The sequence below is a fragment of the Bactrocera tryoni genome, chromosome 2, assembly GCF_016617805.1.
Source record: "Bactrocera tryoni isolate S06 chromosome 2, CSIRO_BtryS06_freeze2, whole genome shotgun sequence".
Lineage (NCBI taxonomy): Eukaryota > Metazoa > Arthropoda > Insecta > Diptera > Tephritidae > Bactrocera > Bactrocera tryoni.
Window position 1 is genome coordinate 17,907,967 of NC_052500.1, and position 20,236 is coordinate 17,928,202.

The 20,236-nt window shown below is 37.2% G+C and overlaps 5 protein-coding genes across 6 annotated transcripts in view; 1 reads left to right on the top strand and 4 right to left on the bottom strand.

The window, feature by feature from the left end:
* Positions 1 to 298: 298 nt before the first annotated feature.
* LOC120769714 lies at positions 299 to 4,293 on the bottom strand. The gene is made up of 2 exons (XM_040096852.1): positions 4,239 to 4,293; positions 299 to 3,219 (listed from the first exon to the last, which is right to left on the bottom strand). Exons 1-2 carry the CDS (start codon positions 4,291 to 4,293, stop codon positions 299 to 301), a joined length of 2,976 nt encoding a protein of 991 aa, XP_039952786.1.
* A 2,489-nt stretch (positions 4,294 to 6,782) lies between these two features.
* On the top strand, positions 6,783 to 9,186 carry LOC120769729 (vacuolar protein sorting-associated protein 52 homolog). The gene is made up of 6 exons (XM_040096876.1): positions 6,783 to 7,526; positions 7,597 to 7,812; positions 7,887 to 8,042; positions 8,102 to 8,220; positions 8,285 to 8,405; positions 8,475 to 9,186. The coding sequence occupies exons 1-6, from the start codon at positions 6,783 to 6,785 to the stop codon at positions 9,102 to 9,104; spliced, it is 1,986 nt and encodes a 661-aa protein (XP_039952810.1). The 3' UTR covers positions 9,105 to 9,186.
* Positions 9,170 to 11,234, bottom strand: LOC120769740 (thioredoxin domain-containing protein 17). Of its 2 annotated transcripts, none has more exons than XM_040096897.1 (3): positions 10,875 to 11,223; positions 10,722 to 10,803; positions 9,170 to 9,493 (listed from the first exon to the last, which is right to left on the bottom strand). In XM_040096897.1, the coding sequence occupies exons 1-3, from the start codon at positions 11,023 to 11,025 to the stop codon at positions 9,340 to 9,342; spliced, it is 387 nt and encodes a 128-aa protein (XP_039952831.1). In that variant the 5' UTR covers positions 11,026 to 11,223; the 3' UTR covers positions 9,170 to 9,339. The 2 variants fall into 2 exon arrangements, with proteins under 2 accessions (XP_039952831.1, XP_039952830.1); XM_040096896.1 differs by lacking the exon at positions 9,170 to 9,493 and adding an exon at positions 9,968 to 10,246 and having other exon boundaries at positions 10,875 to 11,234.
* A 500-nt stretch (positions 11,235 to 11,734) lies between these two features.
* Positions 11,735 to 14,585, bottom strand: LOC120769728 (elongation factor G, mitochondrial). The gene is made up of 5 exons (XM_040096875.1): positions 14,433 to 14,585; positions 13,561 to 14,316; positions 12,853 to 13,495; positions 12,172 to 12,793; positions 11,735 to 12,102 (listed from the first exon to the last, which is right to left on the bottom strand). Exons 1-5 carry the CDS (start codon positions 14,502 to 14,504, stop codon positions 11,961 to 11,963), a joined length of 2,235 nt encoding a protein of 744 aa, XP_039952809.1. The 5' UTR covers positions 14,505 to 14,585; the 3' UTR covers positions 11,735 to 11,960.
* Positions 14,586 to 15,762: 1,177 nt separating this feature from the next.
* LOC120769727 (proto-oncogene tyrosine-protein kinase receptor Ret) overlaps positions 15,763 to 20,236 on the bottom strand; it is a 43,402-nt gene continuing 38,928 nt past the window's right edge. The window contains exons 6-10 of the mRNA XM_040096874.1: positions 19,849 to 20,231; positions 17,847 to 19,107; positions 17,072 to 17,212; positions 16,811 to 17,001; positions 15,763 to 16,727 (exon numbers count right to left, since the gene is read on the bottom strand). Of these exons, the coding sequence (XP_039952808.1) occupies positions 16,013 to 16,727; positions 16,811 to 17,001; positions 17,072 to 17,212; positions 17,847 to 19,107; positions 19,849 to 20,231 (2,691 nt within the window). The 3' untranslated portion in view covers positions 15,763 to 16,012. The remainder of the gene's footprint in view (positions 16,728 to 16,810; positions 17,002 to 17,071; positions 17,213 to 17,846; positions 19,108 to 19,848; positions 20,232 to 20,236) is intronic.

The following is a 20,236-nucleotide window of genomic DNA, read 5'->3' on the forward strand; positions in this document are numbered from 1 at the left end:
ACATTTTTCGTATTGTTTAAAGTATTTTTTAACATCTTTATTTAAACTCGCAAAAATATTTGCAGTCGCATAGTTGTAGACTAAGAAATGTACGGAAATACGGCTTATATAAAAATCCGAATAAAAAACAAACAAAATGAAAAGTGGCAACACTGACATTTGACATTTGCCTACACCCACAGTTCCTTTTGCAATATTCCGCTTCCGTTGCATTCGCTTAGCTAAATCTACGTTATAACATTTCACTACTTCCTTCTTCATGACATTTGCACAATTATTTGGCGGCTTTTAGTTTCACCTACGCGCATTTTATCGCCAGCGTGCACATGGAATTCTTCGAGCAGAAAATCAAATTCTTCGTGCAACTCATCTTGTGGCCTTTCATCATACCTTGCGCATTCTTGTAGCAGACAAAGTAATTATTGGCTGAGGTTTGATCTGCAATTTTATCACCTTCTTTGCAATAGTATTTACGCTTCTTTACAGGCGCTGCAGTTGGCTTAGACGTTGTGCTGTAGACATTCATCGCGGCCGCTTGCTGCACATAAGCATCCAATATATTCTTCTCATTGCTATCATCGCCCTGTGCATCTTCGTTAGCGTCCACCATCGATGCTTGCATTTGTCCACCATATTTCTGCAATAGACTTGCAATATTTTGTGCTTTAAGAGCCTGCTCTTGCCGGCGTTTGGCATCTTGCAGCGCTTTGTACGCTTCCAGTTGCAAGCGTTTATTCTCCGATACTGTATAGCTGCTGATGATCGCGTCGGGCGTGCAAGCAGCATACGTTTGTGCATCGCAAATGCGCGATTGTGCATTAAAAGCGGTGTATGGCGGACACGAGTAGGATAGTACTTTGCCATCCTTCTTGCTGCAGACATAATAGCGCGTGCAGTCGGTGGTGTTCGGTTGGCGTACGCCAGTGGCGCAAGTGATGACTTCAACATTGTTTAATTCATTGAGCGTTTGTGTGTGCCCCAGTAGCGGTAATATTGTGTTTCGAAAAACATCATAACTAACAAAATTGCCACCCATATTGACCAGTTGTGAGCCATCGGCGAGAGATGATGAAGTGTGTGTGTTGTAAGGCTTCACCTTATTGGCAGCGTTTGTATAAGTGGGTCGTGTAGCGGTAGCGCCTGCAGACGGACGCGGCATATAGGAGTGTTTGTTACCACCGGTGCCACCACTGTAGTTCGGTTCCTCATATTGATTGCTTATATCCGCTTTATCGTTGTCATAATTGTAGGTGAACAATTGTGGCAGTGGACGCGCTTGATTGTCATTATAATCGTCCGATTCGATCTCCATGCTCTCGATTTTATGACCATTTGGACGTAACTTGACTTTATGTGTGTCGATGTGTGGCGCGAAGAGTGAGGGGCGTCCTAAATTTAATGGGCGTGGCAGATCATCGTATTGTACAGTCGGATAGCGATCGGTCGATTGAAACAGTTTATTAACATTATTATCGCTTAAATGTGGACTCGGGGAAAAATACTCGGTAAGTGTTGGCGATGTTGGTTGATAGTCGTTGGGACGTGCGGTGGTCGCGCCCAAGTCTGTGGCATATGATGGTGCATATTGTGCCACGTAGCTGGGCGTTGGTGTGGTGGAGACTTGCGGACGCTCGGTGGTAAAGCTTGCTAAAAATTTCTGATCTACGAAAGTGTGTGTTGGACCATAGTTTTGTTGATAACCGTTGTGATTTTTGGTGTTGAGTGGCGGATAAAGTCCTAAACTCTGTCCGTAGCTGTCTACAATCTCCTTTTCACCCGAGTTCGTGGACAACAGATGCACCGGTATGACATTGTTGTGTATGATGGTATTACTCGGTTGGCTATAACTACTAGCCGGACGCAGTAGCGGTTTATGCTGATTGTTATAAGTGCCAGAGAATTGGCTAAATTTGTTATCGTTTTCCTGATAATCCACTTGCTGATTTTTGTTGTTATTGTTGCTATTAAAGTATGCCGCGAAAGGATTCTGTTGTGTCTGCGCTTGAAATGCTGAAGCGGGCAAGAAGAGCGGTTGTATTAGTGGCTGCGCGTAATAGCCTGCGTTCGGTATTATTTTCGGTACGTTTTGTGTGGCAATCATTTGTTTAGACAATTCTAAAACTGTTTTTAATGTTTCCTCAGATATTTTTGGTGAATTGTGACCATAATCGGACTGATCGGTACCGTAGTGCGGCAAAGTGAAGAGTACCGAGCCTTCGGGACGATTTACGACAATTTGCGAGTTCGAATATCCTGTAGTATCGTAACGTTTCGGCAGCGCATTGGTGAGTACAACCTTTGTTTCCGGTTTAAGTTTGTTATCTAAATGTTCTTGCAAAAGTGTTTTATTTTTGGAAGCCATTGGATATGTGGCATATGTTGTGGTAGACTCTGGTGCCTCAGTAGTGGTTGTGTCGGTTTTTTCTTTTGAATTCGCCTCAAAAGTAGGTTTAATCAAATTAAATTTGTTTTGTATATTAAAATGTGCCAGGAAAGCATTTAACTGATCGGGCCGCAAATCCGTTTGCTGCTCTCCGTCCTTCTGATATTGGGTTTTCAGTCCATCGATTAATTGTGACAAACGCTGTAAGTGTGCTGTTAATTTTGGATCGATTTTTGACTTTTTCGTCGATGTCTCGAGGTTTATTTCATTTTCATCATCTTCGATGAGGTGCTCCTCACCTTCGTGATCTTCGTTTTCACGATTTTCCACTTGCAGAAAGCCATCCATTTCCATGAGCTCCCCAACACCATCTCCACTAGACTCAATTTCAATGTCATCTCGTAACGCTTCCCTCTCTTCTTCGTTGTTTATATTATTTTGTATCACAACCTCCACATCATTTCCGCTGTGTCCTTTGTTCATGGAAGATATTGCTGCATCCGATTCATCATCTTCGTGCTTATTATTTATTATATGTAGATCTGCATTTTTGAGCTTGTTTGTTGGTGTTATTTGTTTGGGATTTTGTATTTCAGTTATCGTCGTCGGCGTAACATCCGCATGAGCTTCTACCTTGCTACCGCGTGTACCAACTCCTAGTGTACATTCCCACTCATCGTCGGGCAGTACACATAGTCCAAGATTGTGTTCATATATTAGGCCCGATTCACATTTTTCAGGCACCCAAACATGACGCTTAGAAGGTAGCTCAAAGCATTTGTAATACGCCTCGCAGCGTGTTTTGTGTGGACGCGTCTTCTCCGGACATGGCTTGCCTACCGAAAAGAGAGAAAGATTTAGTTATTTATGAAATGAAAATTTAAAAATAGTCGAGCGCTCAATTGAGCAAACAACATATAAGGGATCAATGAAATTTAAAGTTAGAAACGAGGTTTATTGCCAGTCTATGAAATTTAGGCGCTTTGAATGGCAGGATATCACACACGGCTTCTGTGGTTTGGTTGTTACTAGGTCCAGAGTTTGATCAAAACCTCATACTGGCATTAAGTAGTTTTTAGCGTTCGCTTCTAGTTTAGCATTGAAAAAAAAACTTGGATCATATTTCTCTTGTAAAGCTTTCAGAAAATCTTTGGCTAACTATCACTTGAAGTCCTTTCAGATTTCTCATTAGTGCAGAGTGATGTTGCTAATATACCGCATAATCAGAACTTTCTAAAAAAATACTCCCACAAAACCCAGAAGGAAACATGGGTTACGCTATAAAGACAATACACAAATGATCAGCGTGACGAGTTAAGTCGATTTAGTCATGTCCGTCTATATGTATAGTAACTGGACCTTCAGTTTTTGAAATATGGATCTGAAATTTTGCACACGCCCTTTTCTTTTTAGAAGCTGTTCACTTGTCGGAACCGTTAGTATTGCACAACTACAGCTCAAGTCGTTGTATGGACTTCACGAAATTTGGCACTGACTATTTTCGAATAAATTGTTGAGATCGAACAACCATAGCATTTGGGTGATATACAAACTGACCGATCAAAATCAAGATAAAGATAATTTTATACCCTTTATGTCATAAAAAATGCAACTGTGAAGGGTTTTATAGCTTCGATGTAACCGAAGTTAAAGTTTTTTTGTTTATATACATATGTATGAATATTTTATTTTTATATGCACTTTTTATAACTTCAAAAATAATATTTTATTTCCATTTGAAATATCCTTAATATTTTATATTCATATGAAGATATTTTACTTGTGCACTGTGTCATAGTTTTGTTAATTTAACAGTTCACTTATCATTTTGCGTATGCTCGCTAATAGTTCGTACCTTCCGAAAAGTAGAATAATCCAAATATTATCATCGCATATATTTCAAAACGCATTTTTCTAGATTAGCTTGCACACCACTATACACCAATGGACGTACATACATACGTCCAAATAATAACGAAAAATTATTTTTAAATATCAAAACACGAACCGACTGTGGTTGTTGTTATCTATTTCGAAAATTCGTTCGCGCAAGACAGCGGTTCAATTTTTTTTCAATCCGTAAGCGTTCGTTTTATTCACTTTTTAATAGCCAAAATATCCTCTTCACTCTAAGTCAAAGATAAACCGTTAAATTGCGCGCCAGGCCGTTGCGTATGCCGTCCAAGGCATGAATGATTTTACAAGAAGCCGCGCTCGTGTTTATGACTAAATTTGTTAATATAATATTCATACTTTCTTAAGCCTCATTTAAACGGCTGCAAACTAACACTTGTGAAATTATGAAAAATGAGAAATACATACATATGTACATATACATATATACAAAAGAGAAATATGCACGAAGCTAATGTCCGTCCGTAAACTGCAGACTGGAAATGCTACCATTTCTACGGAATGCGCACATTTGCCTACAAACACAACTGCACATACATATGCATGTTACTCTTTCTTAGTAAACGTTTTTGTTGTCGCATTTAAATGCGAGCAAAGTGCTAAAATACGAAAAAAGTGTAAAGACGGAAGTCGAGAAGTAACAATTCTGGCCACTGTGCGCATAGTTCGTTGATGGAGGCTCGTAGGTCGGAAGCGGTAATTCACAAATACATACACAAATAGATGGGTTTGTGTGCATGAGCATTTTTCAGCTGCGAAAAAGCACGCGCCTGTCTGCTTGTTTAGTGCACTATCGTTGGCGTTTGCTGGGGCAAATTTCCGTACTGTTGTTGTTATTGTTAGCATATTGGTTTAATGTAGTAAATTGTCTTAATAATGTGTTAAACAAGCCACTATTTGCCGCTCATTGCAATCCCGACATATTCCACAACCCCAACGGACACCAAGGCACTGTATGTATCATACACGCTAACATACAAACATACATTGAACTTACAAATTGTTTAAACAAATACACATAAGCGTCAGCAATAAGTTTTACATTTTGTTGTAGTTGATTTGTTAATATAACAAAAAGCGAATGTAAATAAAAAGAAATTTCACTTTTTGATTGGTAAACCATACGATAACGTGAAAAGTAGATAAAGTTACGTTATAGATACAAATACATTTACATATGTATGTACGTATGTACATATGTATGTATATGTACATACATATATACAGTAGAATACTACACATATGCGCTTTATGTAGTATGCAGATAAAACTTCTGCAATTTAGTGGCTAGAAGACACTCTTTTGACATCTGTTGCTTTGACTGAGTTCAATGAATTGTGCTTAACTAATACATACATATGTAAGTATGTACATTTACATTTGAATGTATGTATGTACATAATTTCGCTTAGAAAATACCAAATTTTATAATTTGACCACGTGCAGGTGTTAATTATTAAGCATGTTAATATTAACATACATACATATGTAGTATGTACCTACATATATAAAATCGTTACGCTTGATTGTCACACGTGATATTTGTTTAGTTCACTCTAAATTTCTATTTTTAGTTAAAAATTTTAGCCTTTATACTTTTATTTCAATATTTAAATCATTATAACCAGTGGTAATTAATTTAAGCGGTTTTATAGCTTACTGCTTTAATGACTCTTGTTTACTATATTTTCTGTAATGCTTATTAACGTTTTTCTTCTCGCTAACATCTAACTGACACCTTTGTCGTTTATTTTTGTTGGTATTATACGCTCGCAGTTACATATGTATGTATGTATGCATGTAAGTTATGTTATAAAATTGTTTTAAAATAATTTTGCAAGGTTTACTCTTTAAACATTTCCGCTCATAGCCCACCAGCGCGTATGAGTGCCACATTTGAAGAGATTTGTCGGCAACAAACATTTGGCGTTATTGTTATTATTGCACTGGTTGACCATCAACAGTTAATTTTTACATCTTTCATAGATAATTATGCATATGCAATTTTCACAACGCATGCATATGCCTGTTCCTTGCAGTACTTGCAAATATTTGAATAACGTTTTATATTACAGTTCCAATTTACCGGAATAACTGAATATAAATTGTCATGTAAGAACATGGTTGCCACACCATTCTCATATACTCTGAGTAAATAACTAATTGACTAATAACACATAAAATTAGTGTTTAATAATCATATTTAGTAATAGTTTTTGTTGTTACTGTTTTTGTAGTTAACGGTAAATACTTGTTTCTTTAAAAAAATAAATAAATGAAACACAAACAAGAGCTTACCAGCAGATTTACTGCGCAATATTTTCTAACTGTTCGCTTGCATTGACAAACAGCTGTTAGCTTCTGACAAATTCTAATTGGAATGCAGCAGAAGCAGTAAAAAATTTACAAATTGCAATAAGAAACAAATTTCTACAAATAAAGGCAATATCGCGTACATATATTCAGCGAAAATTTGTTAAAAACTATGTCTGCGACGGAGTCCAATATAACGGAACAGTTGGACAATGAAGAGGTACGCGAAATACTCAAAAATACAACGGATCTGCGGCAGTATTCGCGTCAAATTGAAAAGGAATTTAAAGATGTAGAAAACAAGTCCATCGAAGACTACATTGCGGAATCTCAAAACATAGCTAGTCTACATAATCAGATTGGTGAATGTGATGATGTGTTGGAGCGCATGGAAACGATGTTGATGAATTTCCAAAGCGTACTGAGCAATATAAGTAGTGAAATAACACAACTGCAGAAAAAGTCGGTGGCAATGTCGGTGCAGCTAACAAATCGGCAATCGGTGAAGGCCCAACTATCACAATTTATAGAGGATATGGCCGTATCGGAGGAGATGATTGCAATTATAATGGAAACACCTGTGACGGAAAAGGACTTTGGCACACAACTGAATGTGCTGAATCATAAACTTTCACTAGTAAAAGAGTTGAGCTTCAAAGAGTCCAAAGCCACGGGAGACGTTAGTGAAGTTTTACATAAATTGCGCTTGAAGGCGATGTCGAAGATCAGAACCTACTTGCTAGAACAAATATACAAATTTCGCAAACCAATGACAAATTATCAAATTCCGCAAAACGCCATGTTGAAGCATAAATTCTTTTTCGAATTTATATTGTCGAATGAAAGGCAAGTGGCGCAAGAGATTTGCAGTGAATACATCGATACGATGAGTAAAATCTATTACAGCTATTTCAAGGTAAGTGAAATCGCTGTTGATAATTATTATCATTCTATTTTTTTTAATTTTTCTGTGATCTTGATGGCAGAGTTACTCCTCTCGCTTGACTAGTTTGAAATTTGAGGAGTCCTGCACAAAAGATGATCTTATGGGTATAGAGGATAATGTCTCAAAAGGATTATTCTCTAAAACGACAAGTTTGAAACATAAAAGCACAATCTTTACAATTGGTAAACGCGGCGAAATACTTAACCAGCAATTGGAAGCACCAATCATTGTGCCACATGCGCAGCTGAAAAATAGAGTGCGTTAAAAATACGTTAAGCATTTAACTTATTTTTTCTATTATTATATTTTTGTAATGTACGTTACTTGTAGTACACCTTTGAAGCTTTATTCCGCTCCGAGCAATATGCGCTCGTGGACAATGCTTGTCGTGAGTATTTATTTGTAACGGAATTCTTTATGGTGCGCAGCACGCAAGCACAAGATCTCTTCAACCAAATAATGGGCAAGACGCTAACGCTAATGATTGTATGTATACAAAATTGAGTAATATTTGTATTTAAGTAAATTAATGTCTATAAATTTAGAAAAACTTGGAGACCAATATACAGGACTGCTTTGACACGATTGCCATGTTTCTTTGCATACAATTAATATTCCGTTATCAACTAATGTGTCACAAACGCTGCGTGCCCGCTTTGGATAAGTAAGTGAAATATTTAAAAATAATTTGATTTTATTGCCTTAAATATAAAATAACTTTTAAACAGATACTGGGACTCATTGCAAGCTGCAATTTGGCCACGTTTTGATCATGTATTCCGTTTAAATATACAAAGCATACGTGATTGTGATCCTACGAAATTCAGCAAGGAAATGGGACCACATTATGTTAGTGTCAACAAAATATATTTACCTAAACGCTAACTAACGAAAATAAAATTGTATTTATAACCACAGATAACGCGCCGTTATGCTGAGTTTTCCGCCGCTATTGTAGGCATCTCGGAGCATTTCCCCAACGAGCTTGTCAGTCGTTTACTGCTCGAATTGCAGAATGAAGTAGAATGTTTCATACTGCGTATGGCCGCCATTTTTCTCACACGCAAAGAACAATTAATCTATCTTATAAACAATTACGATTTGGTGCTCGGTGTGCTGATGGAACATACACGCGACAATTCCAAAGAAGCCGAATCATTCCGCGAACAATTGAATGCACGCAGCGCCGAGTATGTGGAAGAAATATTAGCGCCACACTTTGGTGGCATCATACAATTTGTGAAAGAGTGTGAGCACTACTTCGAAAAGGAACAAATGGATGAATTGCGCAAACAGGAGCGACGTAGTCTGGCGTTAGTCGCTAGTTTCTCAGCCAATTGGAAAAAGTCACTGGAGGAGTTGAATCGCGAAGTATTACTCTCATTCCCATCACTGCTTACCGGTTCTCAACTGCTACAACTTGCATTGGCAAGTCTTGTGCAATACTACCATCGTTTTCACAAGTTGCTAACACCGAATGCGCGTACACAATTGACAAACATACATGTAGTAATGGTGGAAATTAAAAAATATAAAAGTAATTATTAATTTAAACAACGCACACGAGTTACACACGTGAAATTAGTGAAATGCAAAATAAAACATTCCAATAGTTATAATTAAATTTTAATCCAAATAATATAATTTATAATATCGCGGTTTACACAAGCATACATATTAATGCAAAGCTAATTTAAAATACAGGTGTGTGTTTGTAAATTAGCAAGTAAGTATACAATTTAGATAACATTATTTGCAAATTCGCATAAGCACTGCTTAATAATTAATCCTCATCCTCGAATATCATTTCCACTAGATCCTTATTGCTGACACGTTCACCATCCAAACGTTGTGGCGATTTCCAACGCAATAGTGTAGGCAAAAATATCAAATGTGTGTTGGGATCCTTGCGGAATGGGCAATTCAAGTCTTTCCAACTGGAAGTGAAAAAATTTAAATGGTGGTTTAAAAATAGATATAAGAAAATCTCAAAAAAAAAAAAAAAAAAAAAAAAAAACAGTGTTTAAAAGCAAGTTATATTAACCAGCAAACAGCAGAATATGCAACAATGCTAAGCGGTAATAATAAGAAAAATAATATCAAGCAAATTACATTTTGTGATAAGCATCTCTACTTGATAAGGTAAGTTGCATATAATTTCATATTTTTTGCTGTGACAATAAAAGAAGAAAAGGCGTCTACTTCTGTCATTCTTGTTTTAAACTGTAAACAGAAGGTTAACTTCTGCTGTTATTTGTTGCTATTTATCAATTTTTAATAATTTATACCTATCATCTCTTCGGAATATAAAAAGAAGGGGGAAGAATAATTTCTTTTTCAAAATATTTCGATAAATATTTAAGCTTCACGGCTTATTTATTTTAGCGTTTTTAAAGAAAACATATTGAACGTTCGAGATTCAATTAAAACTGTTTATTACATATATTTTACATTTATTTACTTTAATATTTTAAACATTTTTCGAAGTCGAACCCATTTTCTTTTTCATGTAATTCTTTTATGTCAACTACTTTTGTTCGATGGGCTCATCAAAGATCATATCAACAAGATCCTTTTTAGTAACATTCTCACTATCAATGCGTAATGGAGTTTTCCAGCGCATCAAAGTAGGCACCCAAACCATTTTTAGCCGGGGATCGGTCCGGAAAGGACAATTCGGATCCTTCCAGCTAAAAGGAAAGCATTAATTTGCCATAAAACATAGCAATCTAAACAATATGTGGAAATTTTATATTGCTGTAACAACAAGGCAACGAAACAATTTTGTTAATTTAAACAATTAGTTGTCTTAAATACGACCACACTGTGTTTATTTATTTTATGATTGTCAAAAAATGTCGCCAGTTATCATGTCATATAATGTTAATCAGTTAAGATATGATATTTTTACACACATAAAATAATACATATGCAAGGAGTACACTGAAGAATGATTTTGGGTTTTTAGACCACAATTTAGTTATTTGATATATTCAAACCTCCTCTAATTGACCCTATTCTAATTATTTTCGATTATATATGTATGCTTAAGAGCCGAAAAGATAATCGCAACAATGAATCACGATAAACAAGTATGACTTAATATTTTTTTAAAATAACTTCTATTACATATACGAATATACATATGTATTATGAAATACTTACTATGCGCGCTCACCAACATCCACGTGAATGAAATGCGATTTTTCCGGAGCTTTAGGGAGAGCGTCATGCACAACCGGCTCAGCTACGAAAATAAGTGCAGAATTAAAGTTTATTCTTTCTAAAATTATGCCTTAAAGCACGAATTCAATTTACCTTTCACACAATAAGGACACCAGCTTGCCCCAGTCTCGTCCTTGCCACCGCTAAAAAGCACATGAATAGGTTGTCCATCGGCATTGGATTCCAATTCTTCTACCAATTTGGTAAACGCCTCATAACCCTTAACGTTGTGTTGGATAACCATTGTTTTATTGCTATTGTCTACACTGTTTGCTAGTTGACGAGCTGAAGTTGAGAGACGTTGTGAAATCGTTGAAGTAGTCAACGATTTAAATATATTCTGTAGCAGACGCGTTTTGACAAACAACTTCTTGGCGAACAAGCGATAAAATGTCGAAAACGTTCACACCGCGTAGAAAAAATAAAATTTGTGATAAGCAAAGCAAATTCCAGAAAATAAGTGGTGACGTTGCCAAACTGTTTAAAAATTATAATATTTTAACAATGAGTCTATTCACGAAGAAATCTTCTGATAGGTATTTCGGTATAACTCACAACTATACAATTTTAATATAATATTCTGTTTATGTTTTTTCTTTTGAAATAACAAAAGAATCATTATCAATAATTTGTCAATGTCTAAAGTTTGTTGGGGCTATTTGGAAATAATTTATATTCTACAAAATGAGAGTTTATTATTGGCAACTCTATATGCAGCTGTCATAAAATACACCTGACATTAAGGGTATTCTCTTGCCGTTGTAAATCTGCAATTCTTGCACCGTGCACCGGGTTTTGCAAGAGCAAGAGAATACCCCTATTGTGGTTTTTTCAAGAATTCTGTTCTTTAGTAACATTATACTTAGAAAAATTTAAAGATTACGACTAAAATCTTATGAATGTGTCATGCCTTTACTTAAAGTTTATTTCACATTAAAATAAAAACAGAAATATTTGTGGTTTTTAGCCCCTTGTATGTGGCTAATTGTTGTCACTTTTTATTTTCTGTATCACAGTTGTATAAAAATTAATATTTCGTTTACATATTTTAAATAATGATTTAAACAAATACAATAATTGGACAATGAACGTGAACAAACTGTGTTCTTGATACATTTTCAGTTATCCAAAAATAGTTCTTAATATTTAATATTTATTAATTCTACATCCGCGCACCTATTAGTTTTTCTTTTTCTTCTTTTCCTGACCTAAACCTTGTGATTCTTGATATTGACGCACTATTTGTTCTTGAACGTCTGGTAAGCAAGGAGAATAACGGGAGTATTCCATAGTGAACTCGCCTTTGCCTTGTGTACTAGAACTGTAACGTAAAAAATTTACAATATTTATAAAAAAAAACGTACTTGAATTAAGCTTATTTATGTCTTACCGCAATTCGCCCGCATAACCAAACATGTCGTTCAGTGGTACTTCTGCGTATACGGTAAACCAACCCTCAGCTCCGTCAGTGCCCGTAATAATACCATGACGTTTGCTCAATTGTCCCATGACCGCACCTTGGAATTCCTCCGGTGCCGTTACTTCTACCATCATTATGGGTTCTAAAATTTGCCATGAGCCACTTTGGAAAACATCTTTTACAGCACCATGTGCTGCCAACATGAAGGCCAATTCACTAGAATCCACTATGTGATGGCCACCATCTTGTAGGCGGAAACGTATGCCGGACAACTTGTGTCCCGAGAGCATACCACGTTCAGCCATTTCACGGAAACCCTTCTCAACACCAGGCACAAATTGTTTCGGTACATTTGTACCCATAGTGTCATCAACGAATTCAAGTACCGTATTTTGATCAGCCGGCAATGGTTCCATAATACCGATAATACGCGCATACTGTCCTGAACCGCCAGATTGTTTTTTGTGTAAATAATCGAATTCGCAGGCGCTCACAAGTGTTTCACGGAAAGCCACCTTTGGCTTACCCAGTGTTACGGGACAACCATATTCACGTTCCATACGCTGAGCGTAAATTTCCAAATGTAATTCACCTGCCAATCGAAACGCATATTAATATTGTTACTTTTGACAGAAAAATGTATTAACATACCCATTCCTGATACGAGTGTTTCCTTTACGTCTGGGTCATAGAAGAAGTGGAATGTAGGATCTTCTTTAGTAAAACGCGCTACAGCTTTAGCGAAATTGTCACGGTCCTTAGCATTATTCGGTTTGATAGCCATAGACACAACAGGTTCGGGCACAAAAATAGACTCCATTGAAATGTTACCTTTAGGATCGGTGGTAAATGTGTCACCAGAAGCACAATCGACACCAAACAGCGCAAATATGTCGCCAGCATAAACTTCGTTCACATCTTCCATATTATTCGAGTGTAAGCGCACCAAACGTGCTACACGCACTTTCTTATTAGTACGTGCATTAAAGATGTTATCGCCCTTTTGTAGCTTGCCTTGGTAGCAACGCAAATAGGTGAGCTGACCGAAACGACCAGCTTCCAATTTAAAAGCCAAACTAATGAAAGGATCTTTACCGTCACGTGCAGGATTGAGCACGACCTTTTCGGGTTCTTCGCCTTCTTTTTCAATGAAAGCAACATTCTCCACTTCGCCAGGGTTCGGCAGATAATCGAGCACACCATCTAATAGAGGTTGTACACCCTTATTTTTCAATGCAGTGCCCACCATAACAGGCGTGAAAGTGCGTTTAATGCACGTACGTCGTATAGCGCTCTAGAAAACAATAATAAAAGTTTGTTCAAAAACTTTCAAACATTAAATAATTCCACACTACGCACCTTTATATCGGCTTCAGTTGGTGTTTTTTCCTCTAGAAATAGTTCACCCAATTTTTCGTCTACATTTGAGAGATGTTCGATAAGCTCTTGACGACGATCGATTGACTCTGCCCGCATATCTTTCGGTATCTCATCATAACGCAGCTCCATACCGTGGTTGCCTTCGAAATAAATCGCTTTCTCAGTTACTAAATCGACGATACCCTTGCAATTGCTCTCCACGCCGATTGGCAACTGTATGAAAGCTGCATTGTGATTCATTTTTGAACGCATATGCGAAAGCACACGATAAGGATTAGCACCCGTGCGATCCAATTTGTTGATGAAGGCCAAGCATGGTACATTGTAACGTTTCATTTGCCTATTCACAGTTAGTGTTTGACTCTGTACGCCACCTACAGCGCATAGCACCAACACAGCACCATCTAAAACACGCAGCGCACGTTCTACTTCCACTGTGAAATCCACGTGACCAGGTGTGTCAATAATGTTAATGTTGTAATCCTTCCAAATTGTATAAGTGGCTGCCGATTGTATAGTTATACCACGTTGACGCTCCAACTCCATCGAATCCATAGTAGCACCAACATTGTCTTTACCACGTACCTCATGCATCTGTGCAATGCGACCGGTATAAAAGAGTATACGTTCGGTAAGCGTAGTTTTACCGCTGTCTATGTGTGCCGAAATACCAATATTACGTATTCTCTCAATCGGTTTGTGTTCAGCATATTTTAGATGTGTACAATAGCCACACTGTAGGTTTTCATTGAAAAGAAAATATATAACAATTTAAAAACACGAAAATTACATAACCTAGTGTTGGATTTGTGGCATCGTTATTTTGTAGTAATTTACACAGTTTAACTTGCCTGCTGTAACGTCTTAAGTGCACCAATGCGTTTAGGCAAATTTGAGACGATAATACGCGTAAAAATAGTCATTTTAACTACTTTTAATTAGACTGATTATGTTGTTGTCTATTGTTGGTTGTCCCTCCTGGTATCAGCCAAATACGAAAAGAACCTTTCAATACATGCTTTGCTAACAGCTGTCTAATTGGGGGTTGAAATAAAAAAATATAAAATATTTGGAGAGATATCACGAGTACAGGGTGTTTATGAATAATTAGAATTGCGAGAACTGGAAAAAGGAATTAAATTAATTTACAAAAAAATTTTTGTTAAAAAGTATAAAAATATTAATAAATAGTTAAAATTATTGAAAAATAAAATTAAAAAAATAATAGTTATTAAAAAGGGAACCTTAATTAGACATGTTATTTAATTTTTTTTGTATTATACGGGGACCAATAAGCAATCAGCGCGGTCCCCTATAAAATCAAAGTTCTCTTTTCCCCACCTGGGGCTCAAAAATTGAAATTTGTAAGAAATATACAATATATTAGTTAGCGATTTATTTTTGACCTCACGCCCCCTTTTCTTTGTCTATGTACATTCGAGTTGTATCTTAGTCGAACATAACCTAACTATATAAACAATTTTTAGCTTTTATTTGAAATTTCATAATTTTATTTTATCTTATATAACTTTTATTTTAAATGTAGGTACAATGGGAAAGCTTAATTAATAAATTAGGGCATGTAAATCGTGGCTTGTCGGACTTCGGACTTTCGTTTTTTGCCTAAAGTTCCGTTATATTTTTTTTTCGTGTGCTCAACATTAGGAATGTTTAATAAGTTTAGTTTAGTAGATGTTTGTATGTAATTATATTTATAATTCACGATTTATAGTAAATAATTCATCACATAGAAATATTTAATTATACCTTATAATAAATAAATTTGAAATTTTAAAAATTATAATTTATTTTTGCAATACTTTACAATCATTTTGAAAAATTCTCCCAAAAAGTTGAAATTTAACATGAAACTTAACTTTAAAAATTAAAAAAAAATAATTACGGTTAATTTTTTATTGTAATTAATCACGATTAATTTTTTAATGGGAAAAATTGCTAAAACTTAAGAAAAAATCTTTAAATTTTATTAATTTTATTAGTTTCAAAAATTAAAAAAAATAATTACGGTTAATTTTTTGTTGTAATTAATCACGATTAATTTTTTTAATGGGAAAAATTGCCGAAACTTAAAAACAACTTTAAATTTTATTACCAGAATAGTTTTTTGGCAATTAATCTAGCCAAACTTAATTCAAATGCGTTATAATTACACACACACACACACACACACAGATACAAACATGTATACATCGAGATGTCATATAAAAATTAGCCTCTCCACTAACCTCAAAATTCCTTAAACACAAATAATTTAACTAATTTTATAAATTCATGAACTAAAACTAATCAACAATTTACTTTACATACACATATACAAATACATTATAAAATACTATAAGTAAACAAATTTATAAATAAAAAATTGCCTATGCAACCAGCCAGCCTTATGGTATGGTAACCTTATATAATCTTAAACAGCGCCAAAGTCTTGCTCCTTCAAATTCAGTTGACTAGAAAATCGAAATGAGATTGTCTTCGAGAGATGTTTCTCAAACTCATCACTATCCAAGTTATCGGGTATGAACGTCTTGTTGGTCATATCCACATAGGAGCGTCCACGTTTCACTGGCATCGAATAATGTGCCGCCACGCCGTCGCTGCCATCCGCTTCGGCACCAACACCATAACCACCACCAGCTTTGCTGCCATTTTGACTATTCGACGTAATACTGGCGTTACATACGGACTTACGTATGTTTAATGGAAAACGCAAATCATTTTCATAACGTAACGTCTGCTCTGTGGTAGCTGCCTCGATAAGTGGGCGTGGCACATCATAGCCGGGCGGTGGTGGTGTCTGTTGGAATTCCATGCTGAAATTTGTAGAGAATTCCCGACTACTCGGACATTCTTGTGTGTCATAGCAAATTTTCGGTGACTGCCAGAGATGTTCCAACGGGTCGGGCTCACCTAGCTGCTGTTCCAGGCATGCGGTTAAATCCGGTTGCGATGCGCCAATAAGTTTGGCCTCATCCATGCAATACATGGGATTTGAAATGGCGCTCGACTCCATTTCGATAAATTTGGCATTATTGCCGAGTAACTTTTCGAATTGCGAAGCGAGATACTTGAAGGATGGACGCGCGTTCGGATCGTCGATCCAACATGTGCGCACAATGGAGTAGCTGTGGGTGGGAGGGCAGGCATATTTATTCAATATAAATTTTTTATTAATTTATTTTTTATTAGGTCTGTTGTTTCCACTCACATTTCTTCCGAACAGTTTTCGGGTTTCTCCATGCGATAGCCGGTTTTCAATAAATGATAGAGATTCTGTGGCGGTATGCCGGGATATGGTGATGCGCCTAGCGTAATTAACTCCCAACAGAGCACACCAAAAGCCCACACATCGGATTTGGTGGTGTAGACATGGTCGGCCAATGATTCGGGCGCCATCCACTTTTAGAAAAGAGTACATGTTTTATTAGTTAGCCATAGTTTTTATGTTTATATGTATGTCGTAAATTACCTTCACGGGCACCCGGTCACGTGAACGCTTTAAATACGCATCGTCCTCATAGACGTCCCGTGTTAAGCCGAAATCTGATACCTTGCAGATTTTCCCGTCGGCCAGTAAGACATTACGCGCCGCTAAGTCACGATGCACTAGCTGGAAGTAAAGAAAAGCGAGCAAAAGGGATATAAAATCCAATAATGAACCAATTTTTAAGTTTCGAGTATTATTCATTCAGTTCTAAAATATATCACAATAATTATTTCCTAAGATTTTACAATATTCAGCTGGTACGAAGCCCTTAATGTCAACCTAAGTTTCTAAAAGTTGAGACTTTGCTTCAAAGTTTTGTTCCAGTTTCTCTTGTTGTTGGTATTGTAGCGGCAGAAAACATTCCTGAAGTAATTTCCGGAATGGTGTCGAGTTGACAGTGCTCGACAGGATAAAATCCAGGCCCGTTTCGGTTACTTAGGCCCAACTGTGGTGGGAATGGAACCAGATTCTCTTTTTAGCTTCGCTTGAATCTTGTGAAATAATTGGCAGTCACTTCTTTGACTGTAGACCCGAATGGGGGAATGGAACCAGATTATCTTTTTCGCTTCGCTTGACGATTGACTTTGAGTTGACGTCAATATATCTTTTGGCGAAAGCGTCTTGATATACGTAAATCTAACTTAACCTTAAACTTGGCCTGGCATTTTTTATCATATTGAGGCCCCAATGTAATTTACAGTCATCTGTTTACTGACTAGTTGTTAGTTTCCCCTTAGAATATTATTACATTTCTTACCTTTATCTCCGTCAAGTACGCCATACCCTTGCATATCTGCCATGCAAATGATAAAATATTCTTCACAGTTATCGGCTCCACACCGTCAGTGAAGTCCACACCCGAACACTCGATCTTCCGACTTAAACGTAAATAACTGCGCAAAGAGCCATATTTCGCATACTCAATAATAATCATTGGTGCATCCCCCTTCGTGCATGCGCCGAGCAACTTAATCACATTCGGATGTGAGACCTCCTGTAGCAATTGAAATTCCGACAGCAATGCCATATACTCGACCGAATTGGCGCCACTCTTAAGCATCTTAACGGCCACCGTAGTTACACCGGGTATATCGGCAATATTGGATGCATAAGCTTTCATCACTTTGCCGAACTCACCCTCACCGAGTACCACATCTAGCTGAAGCTTCGACCGATCGAACTCCCATTTTGAGTCGACCGTATCGAATTTAGCCAAACCGCTCTCCAACTGCATTAACGGCACGTCGCCGTTACGTACATCACAATCACCGTTCGCTGATGATTTTTGCGACAGCGCCTCCTTACCACGCGTACGTCTTATGAGATTGCGTTGTGTTGCAATTAAACAGATCAACAATACGATCAGTATAATTGGACATGTGATGGCCAGTAGAATGCATGATCGGCCGCAAGTAAAGCCGGCCACATGTATGCTCATAGCATCATGTTCAATAACACCATTATCCTGATTATTTTGTGCTGACTGCGTGATATCCGTACCACCAAGCCTCGTCAATTTATTGACATCCAACGACTTTGTGTCGTTCTTCCGTTTACGCTTCGGACGTGGCTCTTCGTCGTCGAGTGGCGCACACATACACTTGCCATTGTCCTCGCAGGTGCAGGTGCCGGAAGCCGAGTATATGCCGCGCTTATTTGGATTGGATGTGTGTGGACCCATAATTTTGCCAGCTCCCACGCAATCTTGTGGACAAATGAATGCATTCAGTTCTTCTAATGGATCGCAAACATTATCCGTACAGTACGTAGCATCGGGCACGCAGGAAGCATAATTGCGTCCGAAGAAACCCGCATTGGAACCGCGCCACACACAGGCGCCACCAGTTGTGCCGAGTCCGCAAAATTTCGTACATTGTTTTTGGTATTTAATTTGTGCGCAAGTTTGACTGCGGGATTTGATCTTATGTTCGCAAGTGGCATTGTCGGCCTGTCCATCGACGAGATGCACATTGACGACGAACGAACGTTGATAGCTGTCGTGCCACGTGATGTTGAGACTGTGAAGGAAATTTTGTTTTAATTAGTTTTTGTAGTTATTAGTTAGATCCATTTAATGTTATTATATACACTTCCCGCTCCAAGGTTGAGTATTCTGGTCTACAAAAAAAAAATTATTTATTGACTGGTTTTTCAATTTCCTATCTAGAAAACTAGACAAGTTAGCAATTAAGTCTGATTGAGCTACTTTAGATTACTGAGTCTTAAGTATAAAATAAATCATAATATTTGAAAATTCCTAGTTTTCAGCCTGTTGCTAATTCTTGTGCTCTTGAGTTGTAGGATTCCTGAATTAGAGCCTACTACCAACTTTTAATAGGAAAAACTCGAGTTTGGACTTTAATTTCTAAGAGCACAATTTCCAAAAGAAAACACACTCTTGAATACTGGTTCGAGGGATCTTGGAAGTAGGACAGGAGATATGAGAGACCAACTTTTAATTGAAAAAAACTCAAGGTTAGACTTTAATTTCTAAGAGCCGAATTACCAAAAGAAAACACACTCTTGAATACTGGTGTGAAAGATTTTGGAAGTAGTACAGGAGATATGAGAGATCTCAGTTGTCGAAAAGGGTGTAGCTTTCCATAACATTACGAAAGATTTGGACGCCTTCAAAGAAAATGTTTTCCGTCCCTCTTCTCAATAGCTAATTCATAGCTAATTGAACCGAGCTGCCCCATAAAGCCTCAGTATTATCTGACATTACTTCAAAACTTATTACAGTTCATAATAATACTCACAAGTAAACCGTTTCCGGTGATTGCTCCAAAGCCGCTGTATCCTTCACATAAATGATGCCCGCTGACGTTGTTATGCCAAAAGCGCCACTACGATCTTCAGCGATCGTGAAGCGCACCTCGGACATTTCCATTAAACTCTGATAGTTCTCTGGCTGTGCCACACGACTATAAGACATAGCTGTGCGATGCAGAAAAACATCCTTTGGATAGGTGCTCAAAATGCTTGGTGCTAAGAAACCTTTATTATCGTTTTCCAGTATCGAGTCAGCCAAGTTGGTTAGACGTCGGCTCATGCCACGTTGTTGGCGCAACTCCAAAACGCGCGGTCGATCAGCCTCGTGTATCTTATTTGGATCGGAGCTTAGACATATGTTCGCTTTGGCCTGCA